Below are 18,184 nucleotides of genomic sequence, written 5' to 3'. Positions count from 1 at the left end.
AGAGAAAAACCATATTAAAATAATATAGAGGAAAAAAAAATAATTAAATAGTTAAATCTGGAGCTTATCTAACAAAAAGGCTTACAATAACAAAAGTCCAAAAAGTAGTGGCCTTAATTTAAATGCTGAAGGAATATATATATATGTATATATATATATATATATAATAATTTTATATATTATATATTTATATATTAATATTATATATATTATTTAAAAAAAATTTATTTTATTTTTTTAAAGAGGAAAAATCAAGTTACAATCATTGTAGTTTGTAATTTTGTTTGCAATATTTCAATTTATATTATATTTCTATTTTTAAAGATGTTCAGTGACTAAAATATTTGTAAAATAAGTTTATCAAATCTGTTTTGTTCAAATGCATCAAAATACTTTGCCTATATATTCACAGAGAAATGGATCAAAGTATTCATTTTCAAATGGGGTGTACTCAATTATGTTGAGCACTGTACATAGTAATTCAAGTTTAAGATTTTTTTAAATAATTTTTTTAAATTGTATTTAATTAATGTTGTCATTTTACCAGTTTTTTATTTAGACTTACAGTGTAAGTTAAGGATATTTTAATTTATCATTTTTATCATATAATAATTAATTTAGCTTTATTTCTTTTTCCATCCAATTTTTCTTTTATTTTGAATTATGTGAACAAAAAAAAAAACATGCCGTAGATGATCAACATAAAGCAGTGTGCATAGATATACAAGTAATAATCAATATACAGGTTGTTAAATAATAATATTAATAATAATGCCAACAACAACAATAGTGACAGTAAAAAGGAAAAACTGTAGAATAAATGACAAAGACATAATGAAACAAATAAAAATAATAAATAAATATATTTAGATGTACAAATATACACACATACATACACATAAAACAAATTTCCAAACCAAAAAAAAGCAATAAGCCAAATCTGTATTTAAGGATAAATAAGGATAAAATTAAGCCAGTTGAAAATAAATAAATAAAAGAATAGTAATAGACAAATAGATTAAGACATTCAAAACTGTGCTAAAAGAGGTTTACGACAAAGTTATAAGAAGTTATTAGAAGCCCAAACAGGGAACCATAGACAGCTACTATGAAGAGAAACATATTAAAATAATATAGAGGAAAAAAAATTATTAAATATTTAAAGACAAAAAATATGGCACCTGGAACCAAAAGTCTTTGCTTTTTGATGTCTCCTTCAAAAATTAGTAAAGTTTTTCCAAAGTTTGTGCCCAAAGAGAGCGTCTTCTCTTCCACCATTAATGCGAGCAGTGGATATTTCCAGATACACAATATCAATAAAAGTTAGAATCCAATGATGTTGATTAAGAGATTGTGGAGGCTTCCATCTTGTTGCAACTGTCTTCTTGGCTGCAGTTACACCAGCTAAATACAATTGCTTCTGAATTTTGTTAAGCTGGATATCAGAAAAATAATTTAAAATGAAAATAGAGGGGGCGAGAGGGACTGAAATGTTTAGTATTGAAGACAAATTTAGCATATTAACTTTATTTCTATATTTTCAGTTTTAAATTGAATCCTCCTTTAAGTCTTTTAGTAATTGTATTTATTTATTCAGCATACGAGTCATTTAAACTTGTCTCTCTGTATGTAGAAAACAAAAATCAAATTTTGTCTGAAAGCAGAAATGTAAAGCTAGTTTTTTAAGATAATTATATGACTACATGAATAACATGACTGCCACGAATTATGGCATAACACATGTCATGAATATGACACGTTCTCGCCATGTTGGTGTGGGTTTTCTCCAATGCTCCAGTTTCCCCCACAGCTCAAAGACATGAGATTGGTGCATTGGGTTAGCAAAATTGACCATAGTGTATGAGTGTGTGTATGAATGAGAGAGTGTATGGGCGTTTCCAGTACTGGGTTGCGGCTGGAAGGGCATCCACTGCACAAAACATATGCTGGAACAGTTGTTGGTTCATTCCGCTGTGGTTACCTCTGATAAATAAGAGACTAAGCCGAAGGTAAATCAATAAATGAATGTTTATAATCTTTTGAACTGCATTATGGGACTTTGATCTTTCCTCCTACAACTTTCAAAAAAAGTAAGTTTGAAAAGGTGACTTTTATTAACATTTTTAATAGAAATCAACATCCCATAATGCAATTCACCACCATAAATAAATAAAAAAACACTTGTGCATCACAAAATACGGAAACTGTTTATTAACAGATATGCTTTACAGTGTACATTACTGTAAACATGATTTTTAGCTTGTTTTTGGTTTGTTTCTGGTGATTTAAGCTCCTCAAACGAGTCTTTTGGTTGTGTAATGTCTGTATTAAGTGAACACTTGTTACCTGTTGTTATTGTTCTTTCCAGGTGCATTTCTCATCCCCTACTTCATCTTTCTGTTTGGCGGAGGTTTGCCCGTCTTCTTTCTGGAGGTGGCGCTCGGTCAGTTCACCTCTGAGGGAGGAATCACCTGCTGGGGGAAACTCTGCCCGATATTCACTGGTGAGAGCACTGAGAAAACACAAACTGAGAGAACATGAGACAGGTCTGAGTGATATTTAACACTGCAAGTGAACAGGGCACAACAATTAACTACACTATAATAAAATATCTGTTAATTAACAGTGTATTTTATGATGTGTTTTCAGTTTATTTACAGGTGTGAATTGCATTATGGGATGTTGATCTCTGCTCTGTCAACTTTTGATGTTGAAAATTCAACTCTACAGTTTAACAAAGTGACTTTTATTGACATTTTAGTATAGTTTGACATAATATAATGTGTAAGAAATAATATATATAGGAATAAGTCTGTAAAAGGACAGAAATTGTACTGGCAGTTTTTTTTACAAGATTTTTGTGCCATAATATACAACACCAACCCAGACAGTATATCATTTTAAACTATTAGAAATGTTAATAGAAGTCACTTTTTCCAACTTTTTAGGGTTAAAAGTTGTTGGAATAAAGATCAAGATCCCATAATGCAATTCAGAAGCATAAATAAATGTGGAAAAATAAAAACATAAATCACAAAATACGAAAAACTGCTCTTTTACGGATATTTTTTTTACAGTGTAATATTTGTTAAGCTTCCCCAGTTGATTAATTTGTCTGAGTTTTCAAAAATGTAATGTTTAATATGCAAATTAAACATGCACTAATTAACATAATACATTTCTAGCTCAAAAGTCTGAAAATTGGATAAAGTCAGATTAGACATCTGTAAAATTAAAGGATTTTACAGAGACATTGGGATCTATCTCTATTTATTACTTAATAATTCAGAAAATACTGTGAAAAGCCAGAAAAAAATACATTTTCATAATTAAAATGGCATATAATCAGGCAAATATGTCTATAAAAAATTTTGAATATTGAAATCTGCAGACAAAAAATTATAAAGTGTTGTGAAAGAAACACTTAAGTTAATTTTTTTGTATTGTTTTTCTTTCCATTATGCAAAAAAACTTCATGAAAAGCCCAAAATTTCAAAACTGACACATTTCAAAAATTGGAAATATTAAAAAATATATGTACTGTGATTAAAATGCAGACAAAATTTATAAAGTGCTGTAAAAGAAACACTGGTGTATTTTGGATGTGTTTTTTTTTTCTTTTAAACTGAAACAAATTAATAAAAATTGCAACATTTAAAAACTGACACATTTTTAAAACTGAGAAATATTTAAATATATTTGTGATTAAAATCTGCTGTAAAAATAATTATAAAGAGCTATAAAACAAAATCTTAGTAAAGTGTGTTCTAGTTTAGTTCTTTTAATTAAACACTTCATAAAAAGTGCAAAAGATTTTGAACTGACACATTTCTAAACTGAGGAATGTTAAAAATATATGTATTGTCATTTAAATCTGCTGACAAAAATGTGCTATAGTGCTTTAAAATAAACACAAGTACATTGACAAACACTACCGGACAAAGGTCTTGCTGTTAATCCCAGTTGTAAGAGCAAAAATTAATAACTTGACTTCTAGTTTATCATTTGGAAAAGTGGCAGAAGCTCGATTTTTCTGCTGAATCATCTGTTGAACTGCATCCCAATCATCACAAACATTGCAGAAGACCTACTGGAGCCCGCATGGACCCAAGATTCTTACAGAAATCTGTCAAGTTTTGTGAAGGAAAAATCATGGTTTGGGGTTAAATTCAGTATGGGGGCGTTCGAGAGATCTGCAGAGTGGATGACAACATCAACAGCCTGAGGTATCAAGACGTTTGTGTCTTACATTACAAACCACAGGATGCACAAATTCTCCAGCAGGATAGCGCTCCTTCTCATACTTCAGCCTCCACATCAAAGTTCCTGAAACCAAAGAAGGTCAAGGTGCTCCAGGATTGGCCAGCCCAGTCACCAAGTATGAACATCATTGAGCATGTCTGGGGTAAGATGAAGAAGGAGGCATTGAAGATGAATCCAAAGAGTCTTGCTGAACTCTGGGAGTCCTGCAAGAACGCTTTCTTTGCCATTCCAGATGACTTTATTAATAAGTGATTTGAGTCATTGCAGAGATGTATGGATGCAGTCCTCCAAGCTCATGGGAGTCATACACAATATTCATTCTGTTTCCACTGCACCCTGAGTTTATATTCTATACTGGACATTATTTCTGTTAAGTGACAAGACTTTTGTCTAAGCAAAGTCAGACCTTACTGTCCTAATTAAATAATTAAAAATCAAGGCATGATCATGTTTTGGTCAAATAAGCGTAATCTAGAGGTTACCATAATCTTCTGATACCTAATGATCAACTAAAAGTCAAGTTATTATTTGTTGTTCCTAAAACTTGGATAAGCGACAAGACTTTTGCACACAAAAAATTGATAAAGTGCTATAAAAGACTTGAGTCTATAATCAATGGGTTTACTAAAAAATGAACTAAAACCAACTAATCGCTTTAAAATCAACAGGTCTACTCAATTTTTTAAAAAGTTAAATCAACTAATCGTTTTTTTAAGTTAAGGCAACTCATCACTTAAAAATCAATCCATTTAAACAGCTTTTTAAAACGTGAAACCAACTCATCAATTTAAAATCAATGGGTCTACAAATTTTTTTAAGTTAAGGCAACTAATCGCTTTAAAATCAACCCATTTACTAAATTATTTAAAAAAGTCAAATCAACTAATCGCTTTAAAATCAACCCATTTACTAAATTATTTAAAAAAGTCAAATCAACTAATCGCTTTAAAATCAACCCATTTACTAAATTATTTAAAAAAGTCAAATCAACTAATCGCTTTAAAATCAACCCATTTACTAAATTATTTTAAAAAGTCAAATCAACTAATCGCTTTAAAATCAACCCATTTACTAAATTATTTTAAAAAGTCAAATCAACTAATCGCTTTAAAATCAACCCATTTACTAAATTATTTTAAAAAGTCAAATCAACTAATCGCTTTAAAATCAACCCATTTTCTAAATTATTTAAAAAAGTCAAATCAACTAATCGCTTTAAAATCAACCCATTTACTAAATTATTTAAAAAAGTCAAATCAACTAATCGCTTTAAAATCAACCCATTTACTAAATTATTTAAAAAAGTCAAATCAACTAATCGCTTTAAAATCAACCCATTTACTAAATTATTTTAAAAAGTCAAATCAACTAATCGCTTTAAAATCAACCCATTTACTAAATTATTTAAAAAAGTCAAATCAACTAATCGCTTTAAAATCAACCCATTTACTAAATTATTTAAAAAAGTCAAATCAACTAATCGCTTTAAAATCAACCCATTTACTAAATTATTTAAAAAAGTCAAATCAACTAATCGCTTTAAAATCAACCCATTTACTAAATTATTTAAAAAAGTCAAATCAACTAATCGCTTTAAAATCAACCCATTTACTAAATTATTTAAAAAAGTCAAATCAACTAATCGCTTTAAAATCAACCCATTTACTAAATTATTTAAAAAAGTCAAATCAACTAATCGCTTTAAAATCAACCCATTTACTAAATTATTTAAAAAAGTCAAATCAACTAATCGCTTTAAAATCAACCCATTTACTAAATTATTTAAAAAAGTCAAATCAACTAATCGCTTTAAAGTCAACCAAAATGTCAAAACACAGGTGCAAAACTGAGAAATATTACAAAATATTTATTGTGATTAAAATCTGCAGACAAAAATGTATAAAGTGCGATAAAATATTGTTCTTTTGATTGTTTCTCTCCATTAGACTGAAAATAACATAACTTCCTAAAAGCCTGACATTTCAAAACTGACACAGGTGCAAATAAAGCAGTGTTTTAGCCTCTCACTTTAATGACTCATCAGGCTCAGTCACATTTTAATCAGCATAAATCATATTTCCTGATGCTCCCTTCCCCCCCCGGCCACTCACAGTCCCTCACGGCTGTATTAACCAATCAGCACCATCGTTACAGTGATGCTCTGTGATTGGCTGCTGAAGAGGTTTTTTAAAGCGGTCCTGACTCTGACCTGCTTTCAGCATCGGCTGCGGTTGCTAGGCAACACTAGACAGCATCATGTTCCTTTGCGATGTTCGGATCCGCCGTGTTCTTTTTATTTTCTGCAGTGAGTAGGACGCGGGTCACTCGAACACACACGTTTAGTTCTCCATCATTTGTTTGCTTTGCGGCGCTCTGACTAACACCACGCTCCGCTTTTGGACATGTATCCTGGTCTCCATGGCAACAGCAGTGAGAGGTGACCGAGATGCTGTGGATGGGATCTCCTCTGGTGATGCTCACTGATATGCAGCTCAGGAGCCAAAATGGAGCGCTTGTGTTAGGAGTGGCAGAGATTTGATGAGGAAGAAAGGGCCAGGAGGGTTTTTTTAGTAAAGGTCTTTTCAGTTATTTTAAATGCCAAACATAGAAGAAAGGGACCCCACATCCTTAAATGTCCTTCCTGTGAATTTATTTTTCATTTTTAAATATTTCCCCAATTATGTTTATCAGAGAAAGGAATTTTTCACAGTATTTCCTATAATATTTTTTCTTTTAGAGAAAGTCTTATTTGTTTTTATTTCGGCTAGAATAAAAGCAGTTTTTAATTTTTTGTAAAAACCATTTTAATATTATTAGCCCTCCTTAAGCAATGTTTTTTCAGATAGTCTACAGAACAAACCATCATTATGGTGGCTTGAAAAGCCAGCATACTGTTATCTATCTTAAACTTATTATTATGGTGGCTTGAAAAGCCAGCATACTGTTATCTATCTTAAACTTATTATTCTTCTTCTTCTTCTTCTTCTTCTTCTTATTCTTCTGAGACTAATTTCTAAGTGTATCTCCTCCTAGGCCTTTCAAGCTACATACTTCAAACTTTCGTCAAACCTTCAAACTGGTCTGACTCGGGTTGCTATATCTTTTCTAACTGATCCGACCTTGGGTTTTCCGAAAAACGACCCAGAAAAATCCCAAAAGTCCCATTGACTTAACATTGGGTCAAACTTTGTGAGCTCATAACTCTGCATCAGACTGTCCTACAGGCTTCTAACTGGACTCATTTAACTCAGTCTAGCCAGCAGCCAATAACTGATGACTTTTTAACTTACTAGCCACTCCCTAGCAACCACTTACAGCACCCTAGCAACTGTCCCATAGACTTCCATTGTAAAAGACTCCCAATTACTTAACATTGGATCAACCTTTGTGAGCTCATAACTCTGCATCAGACTGTCCTACAGACTAGAGTCTGGCCTCATTCAACTCAGTCTAGCCAGCAGCCAATCACGGATTACCTTTAAACTTACTAGCCACTCCCTAGCAACCAATTTGAGCACCCTAGCAACTGTCCCAGAGACTGTGACTAGCTATTCTAACACACGCTAACAGTTTTAACATCCTACTGACATGCTAATCTTGCTAGAAAGGTGCTAGCAACACGATAGTGACATGCTAGTCATGCTAGTAACATGCTAATTCATGCTAGAATCATGCTAACAACATGCTAATTCATGCTAGAAACAAGCTGACTCATGCTAGAATCATGCTAGTAACATGCTAGTTACATGCTAATTAATGCTAGAATCATGCTAGTTACATGCTAATTCATGCTAGAAACATGCTAATTCATGCTAGAATCATGCTAACAACATGCTAATTCATGCTAGAAACATGCTAATAACATGCTAATTCATGCTAGAAACATGCTAGTAACATGCTAGAATCATGCTAGTAACATGTTAATTCATGCTAGAATCATGCTAGTAACATGCTAATTCATGCTAGAATCATGCTAGTAACATGCTAATTCATGCTAGAAACATGCTAGTAACATGCTAATTCATGCTAGAATCATGCTAGTAACCTGCTAATTCATGCTAGAAACATGCTAGTAACATGCTAATTCATGCTAGAAACATGCTAGTAACATGCTAATCCATGCTAGAATCATGCTAGTAACATGCTAATTCATGCTAGAATCATGCTAGTAAAATGCTAATTCATGCTAGAATCATGCTAGTAACATGCTAATTCATGCTAGAATCATGCTAGTAACATGCTAATTCATGCTAGAATCATGCTAATAACATGCTAATTCATGCTAGAAACATGCTAATTCATGCTAGAATCATGCTAATAACATGCTAATTCATGCTAGAAACATGCTAGTAACATGCTAATTAATGCTAGAAACATGCTAGTAACATGCTAATTCATGCTAGAATCATGCTAGTAACATGCTAATTCATGCTAGAAACATGCTAGTAACATGCTAATTCATGCTAGAATCATGCTAATAACATGCTAATTCATGCTAGAAACATGCTAGTAACATGCTAATTCATGCTATAATCATGCTAGTTACATGCTAATCCATGCTAGAATCATGCTAGTAACATGCTAATTCATGCTAGAATCATGCTAGTAACATGCTAATTCATGCTAGAATCATGCTAGTAACATGCTAATCCATGCTAGAATCATGCTAATTCATGCTAGAATCATGCTAGTAACATGCTAATTCATGCTAGAATCATGCTAGTAACATGCTAATTCATGCTAGAAACATGCTAATTCATGCTAGTAACATGCTAATTCATGCTAGAATCATGCTAATAACATGCTAATTCATGCTAGAAACATGCTAGTAACATGCTAATTCGTGCTAGAAACATGCTAGTAACATGCTAATTCATGCTAGAATCATGCTAGTAACATGCTAATTCATGCTAGAATCATGCTAGTAACATGCTAATTCATGCTAGAATCATGCTAATAACATGCTAATTCATGCTAGAAACATGCTAATTCATGCTAAAATCATGCTAATTCATGCTAGAAATATGCTAGTAACATGCTAATTCATGCTAGAAACATGCTAGTAACATGCTAACTCATGCTAGAAACATGCTAGTAACATGCTAATTCATGCTAGAATCATGCTAATTCATGCTAGAAACATGCTAGTAACATGCTAATTCATGCTAGAATCATGCAAGTTACATGCTAATTTATGTTAGAATCATGCTAGTTACTTGCTAATTCATGCTAGTAACATGCTAATTCAGACTCGGCTTTTCAAGCCACCATAAAGTTTGTCCTCAAACTTTAATATCTAGTTATTCTTCTTCTTCTTCTGAGACTAATTTCTAAGTGTATCTCCTCCTAGGCCTTTCAAGCTACATACTTCAAACTTTCGTCAAACCTTCGAACTGGTCTGACTCGGGTTGCTATATCTTTTCTAACTGATCCGACCTTGGGTTTTCCGAAAAACGACCCAGAAAAATCCCAAAAGTCCCATTGACTTAACATTGGGTCAAACTTTGTGAGCTCATAACTCTGCATCAGACTGTCCTACAGACTTCTAACTGGACTCATTTAACTCAGTCTAGCCAGCAGCCAATAACTGATGACTTTTTAACTTACTAGCCACTCCCTAGCAACCAATTACAGCACCCTAGCAACTGTCCCATAGACTTCCATTGTAAAAGACTCCCATTTACTTAACATTGGATCAACCTTTGTGAGCTCATAACTCTGCATCAGACTGTCCTACAGACTAGAGTCTGGCCTCATTCAACTCAGTCTAGCCAGCAGCCAATCACTGATTACCTTTAAACTTACTAGCCACTCCCTAGCAACCAATTTCAGCACCCTAGCAACTGTCCCAGAGACTGTGACTAGCTATTCTAACACACGCTAACAGTTTTAACATCCTACTGACATGCTAATCTTGCTAGAAAGGTGCTATCAACACGATAGTGACATGCTAGTCATGCTAGTAACATGCTAATTCATGCTAGAATCATGCTAACAACATGCTAATTCATGCTAGAAACAAGCTGATTCATGCTAGAATCATGCTAGTAACATGCTAGTTACATGCTAGTTAATGGTAGAATCATGCTAATTCATGCTAGAATCATGCTAACAACATGCTAATTCATGCTAGAAACAAGCTGATTCATGCTAGTAACATGCTAGTTACATGCTAATTAATGCTAGAATCATGCTAGTTACATGCTAATTCATGCTAGAAACATGCTAATTCATGCTAGAATCATGCTAACAACATGCTAATTCATGCTAGAAACATGCTAGTAACATGCTAATTCATGCTAGAAACATGCTAGTAACATGCTAGAATCATGCTAGTAACATGTTAATTCATGCTAGTAACATGCTAATTCATGCTAGAATCATGCTAGTAACATGCTAATCCATGCTAGAATCATGCTAGTAACATGCTAATTCATGCTAGAATCATGCTAGTAACATGCTAATTCATGCTAGAATCATGCTAGTAACATGCTAATTCATGCTGGTAACATGCTAGTAACATGCTAATTCATGCTAGAAACATGCTAGTAACATGCTAATTCATGCTAGAATCATGCTAGTAACATGCTAATTCATGCTAGAATCATGCTAATAACATGCTAATTCATGCTAGAAACATGCTAATTCATGCTAGAAACATGCTAGTAACATGCTAATTAATGCTAGAAACATGTTAGTAACATGCTAATTCATGCTAGAATTATGCTAGTAACATGCTAATTCATGCTAGAAACATGCTAGTAACATGCTAATTCATGCTAGAATCATGCTAGTAACATGCTAATTCATGCTAGAATCATGCTAATAACATGCTAATTCATGCTAGAAACATGCTAGTAACATGCTAATTCATGCTAGAATCATGCTAGTTACATGCTAATCCATGCTAGAATCATGCTAGTAACATGCTAATTCATGCTAGAATCATGCTAGTAACATGCTAATTCATGCTAGAATCATGCTAATAACATGCTAATTCATGCTAGAATCATGCTAGTAACATGCTAATTCATGCTAGATTCATGCTAGTAACATGCTAATTCATGCTAGAAACATGCTAGTAACATGCTAATTCATGCTAGAATCATGCTAGTAACATGCTAATTCATGCTAGAATCATGCTAATAACATGCTAATTCATGCTAGAATCATGCTAGTAACATGCTAATTCATGCTAGAATCATGCTAGTAACATACTAATTCATGCTAGAAACATGATAGTAACATGCTAATTCATGCTAGAATCATGCTAGTAACATGCTAATTCATGCTAGAATCATGCTAATAACATGCTAATTCATGCTAGAATCATGCTAATAACATGCTAAATCATGCTAGAAACATGCTAGAAACATGCTAGTAACATGCTAATTCATGCTAGAAACATGCTAGTAACATGCTAATTCATGCTAGAATCATGCTAGTAACATGCTAATTCATGCTAGAAACATGCTAGTAACATGCTAATTCATGCTAGAAACATGTTAGTAACATGCTAATTCATGCTAGAATCATGCTAATTTATGTTAGAATCATGCTAGTTACTTGCTAATTCATGCTAGTAACATGCTAATTCAGACTCGGCTTTTCAAGCCACCATAAAGTTTGTCCTCAAACTTTAATATCTAGTTATTATTCTTCTTCTTCTTATTCTTCTGAGACTAATTTCTAAGTGTATCTCCTCCTAGGCCTTTCAAGCTACATACTTCAAACTTTCGTCAAACCTTCAAACTGGTCTGACTCGGGTTGCTATATCTTTTCTAACTGATCCGACCTTGGGTTTTCCGAAAAACGACCCAGAAAAAACCCAAAAGTCCCATTGACTTAACATTGGGTCAAACTTTGTGAGCTTATAACTCTGCATCAGACTGTCCTACAGACTTCTAACTGGACTCATTTAACTCAGTCTAGCCAGCAGCCAATAACTGATGACTTTTTAACTTACTAGCCACTCCCTAGCAACCACTTACAGCACCCTAGCAACTGTCCCATAGACTTCCATTGTAAAAGACTCCCATTTACTTAACATTGGATCAACCTTTGTGAGCTCATAACTCTGCATCAGACTGTCCTACAGACTAGAGTCTGGCCTCATTCAACTCAGTCTAGCCAGCAGCCAATCACTGATTACCTTTAAACTTACTAGCCACTCCCTAGCAACCAATTTCAGCACCCTAGCAACTGTCCCAGAGACTGTGACTAGCTATTCTAACACACGCTAACAGTTTTAACATCCTACTGACATGCTAATCTTGCTAGAAAGGTGCTAGCAACACGATAGTGACATGCTAGTCATGCTAGTAACATGCTAATTCATGCTAGAATCATGCTAAAAACATGCTAATTCATGCTAGAAACAAGCTGACTCATGCTAGAATCATGCTAGTAACATGCTAGTTGCATGCTAATTAATGCTAGAATCATGCTAGTTACATGCTAATTCATGCTAGAAACATGCTAATTCATGCTAGAATCATGCTAACAACATGCTAATTCATGCTAGAAACATGCTAATAACATGCTAATTCATGCTAGAAACATGCTAGTAACACGCTAGAATCATGCTAGTAACATGCTAATTCATGCTAGAATCATGCTAGTAACATGCTAATTCATGCTAGAATCATGCTAGTAACATGCTAATTCATGCTAGAAACATGCTAGTAACATGCTAATTCATGCTAGAATCATGCTAGTAACATGCTAATTCATGCTAGAAACATGCTAGTAACATGCTAATTTATGCTAGAAACATGCTAGTAACATGCTAATCCATGCTAGAATCATGCTAGTAACATGCTAACTCATGCTAGATTCATGCTAGTAAAATGCTAATTCATGCTAGAATCATGCTAGTAACATGCTAATTCATGCTAGAATCATGCTAGTAACATGCTAATTCATGCTAGAAACATGCTAGTAACATGCTAATTCATGCTAGAATCATGCTAGTAACATGCTAATTCATGCTAGAATCATGCTAATAACATGCTAATTCATGCTAGAATCATGCTAATAACATGCTAATTCATGCTAGAAACATGCTAGTAACATGCTAATTAATGCTAGAAACATGCTAGTAACATGCTAATTCATGCTAGAATCATGCTAGTTACATGCTAATTCATGCTAGAATCATGCTAGTAACATGCTAATTCATGCTAGAAACATGCTAGTAACATGCTAATTCATGCTAGAAACATGCTAGTAACATGCTAATTCATGCTAGAATCATGCTAATAACATGCTAATTCATGCTAGAAACATGCTAGTAACATGCTAATTCATGCTAGAATCATGCTAGTTACATGCTAATCCATGCTAGAATCATGCTAGTAACATGCTAATTCATGCTAGAATCATGCTAATAACATGCTAATTCATGCTAGAAACATGCTAGTAACATGCTAATTCATGCTAGAATCATGCTAGTTACATGCTAATCCATGCTAGAATCATGCTAGTAACATGCTAATTCATGCTAGAATCATGCTAGTAACATGCTAATTCATGCTAGAATCATGCTAGTAACATGCTAATTCATGCTAGAATCATGCTAGTAACATGCTAATTCATGCTAGAATCATGCTAATAACATGCTAATTCATGCTAGAATCATGCTAGTAACATGCTAATTCATGCTAGAATCATGCTAGTAACATGCTAATTCATGCTAGAAACATGCTAATTCATGCTAGAATCATGCTAGTAACATGCTAATTCATGCTAGAATCATGATAATAACATGCTAATTCATGCTAGAAACATGCTAATTCATGCTAGAATAATGCTAATAACATGCTAAATCATGCTAGAAACATGCTAGTAACATGCTAATTCGTGCTAGAAACATGCTAGTAACATGCTAATTCATGCTAGCATCATGCTAGTAACATGCTAATTCATGCTAGAATCATGCTAGTAACATGCTAATTCATGCTAGAATCATGCTAATAACATGCTAGTAACATGCTAATTCATGCTAGAAACATGCTAGTAACATGCTAATTCATGCTAGAATCATGCTAGTAACATGCTAATTCATGCTAGAAACATGCTAGTAACATGCTAACTCATGCTAGAAACATGCTAGTAACATGCTAATTCATGCTAGAATCATGCTAATTCATGCTAGAAACATGCTAGTAACATGCTAATTCATGCTAGAAACATGCTAGTTACATGCTAATTTATGTTGGAATCATGCTAGTTACTTGCTAATTCATGCTAGTAACATGCTTATTCAGACTCAGCTTTTCAAGCCACCATAAAGTTTGTCCTCAAACTTTAATATCTAGTTATACAATGACCTGCCTAAATACTCGAACCTGCCTAGTTAACCTAATTAACCTAGTTAAGCCTTTAAATGTCACTTTAAGCTGAATACTAGTACCTTGAAAAGTATCTAGTCAAATATTATTTGCTGTCATCATGACAAAGATGAAAGAAATTAGGGTAACACTTTACAATAAGGCTCATTAGTTAATGCATTTACTAACATGAACTAATCATGAACAACACTTGCACAGCATTTATCAATCATAATTGAACATTTATTAATGCATTATTAACATCCAAGTCTATGCTTGTTAACATTAATGTACCGTGAGTTAACATGAACAAACAATAAACAACTGTAGTAACTAACGTTAACTAACATGAACAAAAACTGTAGTAAATGTATTGTTTATTGTTTGTTCATGTTAGTAAATGCATTAATTAACATTAACTAATGAACCTTATTGTAAAGTGCGACTGAAATGAGTTATTAGTAGGGCCAGACAGAATCTGCGGACATCTTTTGCTATTTCTGCGGAGAATTCGGTAAAAATCTGAGGATTTATGCGGTATTATTTTGGGGGTATAATAACTAAAAACTTAATAGATGAAATAGAAAAATACCTTTTTAACTGTTATTTATTGTTTTCCATGCAAATCCATCGAGATCCACTTATTTGGTGAGCAAAGCAAGTCTCTCATAGAATAGATCTATTAAAAGACAGAAAATATTACTTTCATATCAGTCAATATTATTACTGAAATTTATTGAAAAACTGAATCAATATAAATTTACACACATTTAAACAAGTAAATAAAAAGACTCAATAATGGGCTAAAAATCTGCGGATTTCCGTGCGCACAGATTCCGTGTGGGCCTAGTTATTAGAAATGAGTTATTAAAAGTATTGTGTTTAGAAATGTGTTCTCTCCATTAAATATTGGGGGAAAATATACATGGGTAATAATTCAGGAGGGCTAATAATTCTGAATTCAGCTGTGTATATTTATTTAGTATAATGTGTAAACAAAAAAAAATCTAAAAGATTCATATAATTATAGCATTTATAGCAAAATAACATTTCACTTAAAATAATACTAACTTATTAACTTTAAGTAATGTATGCATTTCAATTATGTTTATCTTATTTTTTATTTTTATTAATCGCTTCAAAATCAACGAGTTTACAATTTTTTTAAAAGTAACTACTAATCACCCTAAAATCAATGGGTTTTTCCAATTTTTAAAAACTAAAGTCAATTATTGCTTTAAAATCAACCCATTTACTACATTTTAAAAAAAGTTAAATCAAATAATTGCTCCAAAATCAACGGGTTCAACCATTTTTTTTGAAGCAAAGTCAACTAATTGCTTTAAAAGTAACAGGTTTACTCAATTCTAAAAAAGTGAAATCAACTCATCGCTTTAAAAACAATAGGTTTTAAATTTTTTTTTAATTAAAGTCAACTAATTGCTTTAAAATCAAGGAGTTTACTAATTTTTTTAAACAAGTAATGTCTTTTTACAATTTATTGTTATTTATTTGTGTATTTCTGCACTGGCAGTATTTCTGCACTGGCCCCCTGGAGGTCCCCTGTGGCCCCCAGTTTTTAAAGCCTCTGTCTCAAAGGATATTTTTATTAGTTTGATGTTTGACCTATACACACACACACACACACACGTCGCTCACATGTCTGGGCTTTCTTTAGCACACAGAGCGCAGATGAGTGAGATTTCCTGACACTGTGAGCCCATTGTCCACTTTCGCCCCGTGATTATGTGCTTAGCCTCAGCAGCAGCAGCTGACCGATCTCTGTTCAACAAACACACGCGCATCCACAATTAAGCCGCATACTCGACGCACGTTTGCCATTCTGCTGTCAGCTGTCACAGCCAGATTCTGGCACCACACAGCTTTGTCATAATTATAGCGGAAAACTGGCACTCAGCCCTTTGACTGCCCTCAACCTTTGAAAAATAACACACAAAAAGAAGATTTCAGAGGCAGACGTGTCAGAGTCGACAGGTGAAGCTTCACAGAGTCTGTTCAGCAGGGTTTGACTCATTAAAACACAGCAGGGCCCTCAGAGAAAACATCTCGGGTCCCCAAACTCTCACATTGTTTTTACATGTCTCCTCATGAACAAACTTCACCATTTCTCATGTCTATCCAAATGGCTTCACATACCAACAGTCGAAGTCAGATTTATTAGCCCTCCTGATTAATTAGCCCCCCTATATATTTCCACCCCAATTTCTATTTAACAGAGAGAAGATTTTTTTTCAACACATTTCTAATCATAATAGTTTTAATAACTCATCTCTAATAACTGATTTATTTTATCTTTGCCATGATGACAGTAAATAATATTTGACTAGATATTTTTCAAGATACCAATATTCAGCTTAATTTAAAGGCTTAATTAGGTGAATTAGGCAAGTTAGGGTAATATAACCGTGGTAACATTGACCTTAAAATGGTTTTATTCTAGCCTAAATAAAACAAATCAGCAGTCTCTATGTCTCTGTTACAAGTATATCTAATCTAATAAAGCGCCTCACGTCGTCAAATGCTGCCACAAAATGAGTGTCTACGCAGGTGATACTGTGACCTCTGCCACAAAACGAAGCTACGATGTCAAAGCAAATAAAACTTGAGTTTTCTCCACCGCAAACACTCATTACTCAGACAGAATTAAACTAAACAATATCTAGATATATACAGTAGTTAAGGACATGCTGCCGTTGTCTTTCATATTGTCCCACAACAACATTAAAATAGTGTAGATTAGTGTACAATGTTTTATATTTATTTTATAGTCATTTGACAAATTAGGTTTAGTTTTTTAAGTAACGCAATAGTTACTTTCCCTGGTAATTATTAGTTACTTTTATATTTATGTAACTCAGTTACTAACTCAGTTACTGTTAGTGAGAAGTAACTAGTAACTGTAACTAATTACTCTTTCAAAGGAACGTGCCCTACACTGATGAAGAGTGATTCTAAAAAACACAATTAATACATGTTTACCTATAGAAGCTGCTTATATTCCCAGACTGTTGCCACACAAATGTTTTTAAACCCCTTAATGAGGTAAAGCATTAGTGTAATTTCTTAATTATTTCCTTTGATTTACTAAAGCGGGCGTCACGGTGGCGCAGTGGGTAGCACAATCGCCTTACAGCAAGAAGTTCGCTGGTTTGAGCCCCAGCTGGATGAATTGGCATTTCTGTGTGGAGTTCCGGAGTTCAAAGAGCATGCGGAAGAGCAGCCGCTGCGTAAAACATGTGCTGGATAAGTTAGCGGTTCATTCCGCTGGGGCGACCCCTGATTAATAAAGGGACTAAACTGAAAAGAAAATGAATGAATAAATGATTTACTAAAGCATATATACAATTTATTAAATCATTCCCATATTTGAAGTAAATAATTAGTATGATTTATTAATCAATTCTCTGGATTTACTAGTGAGTACGTATGATTTATTTGTTCCTTGAAGTTGTGATTTTTATTCTCTGCAAACATATGGGATGGAAATGTTGTTTTATTCACAAATGGTTTATGCAGTCATTTAATTTTGTGCATAAATTTGGATGCAAATAGACCCCCGCACACAATTA

At 33.4% G+C, this 18,184-nt stretch overlaps 1 protein-coding gene across 3 annotated transcripts in view; it reads left to right on the top strand.

Annotated features, from left to right (window-relative positions):
- The window catches only part of slc6a6a (solute carrier family 6 member 6a), a 63,634-nt gene that overhangs the window by 19,477 nt on the left and 25,973 nt on the right, over nucleotides 1-18,184 (top strand). For all 3 annotated transcript variants that reach the window (XM_056464094.1, XM_056464095.1, XM_056464096.1), the window contains one exon: nucleotides 2,369-2,503. In XM_056464094.1, coding sequence (XP_056320069.1) covers nucleotides 2,369-2,503 — 135 coding nt within the window. The remainder of the gene's footprint in view (nucleotides 1-2,368; nucleotides 2,504-18,184) is intronic.

The sequence above is a fragment of the Danio aesculapii genome, chromosome 8 (assembly GCF_903798145.1).
Source record: "Danio aesculapii chromosome 8, fDanAes4.1, whole genome shotgun sequence".
Taxonomy (NCBI): domain Eukaryota; kingdom Metazoa; phylum Chordata; class Actinopteri; order Cypriniformes; family Danionidae; genus Danio; species Danio aesculapii.
Note: the sequence above shows the minus strand (reverse complement) of the source record. Positions and strands in the feature narration are given on the sequence as shown.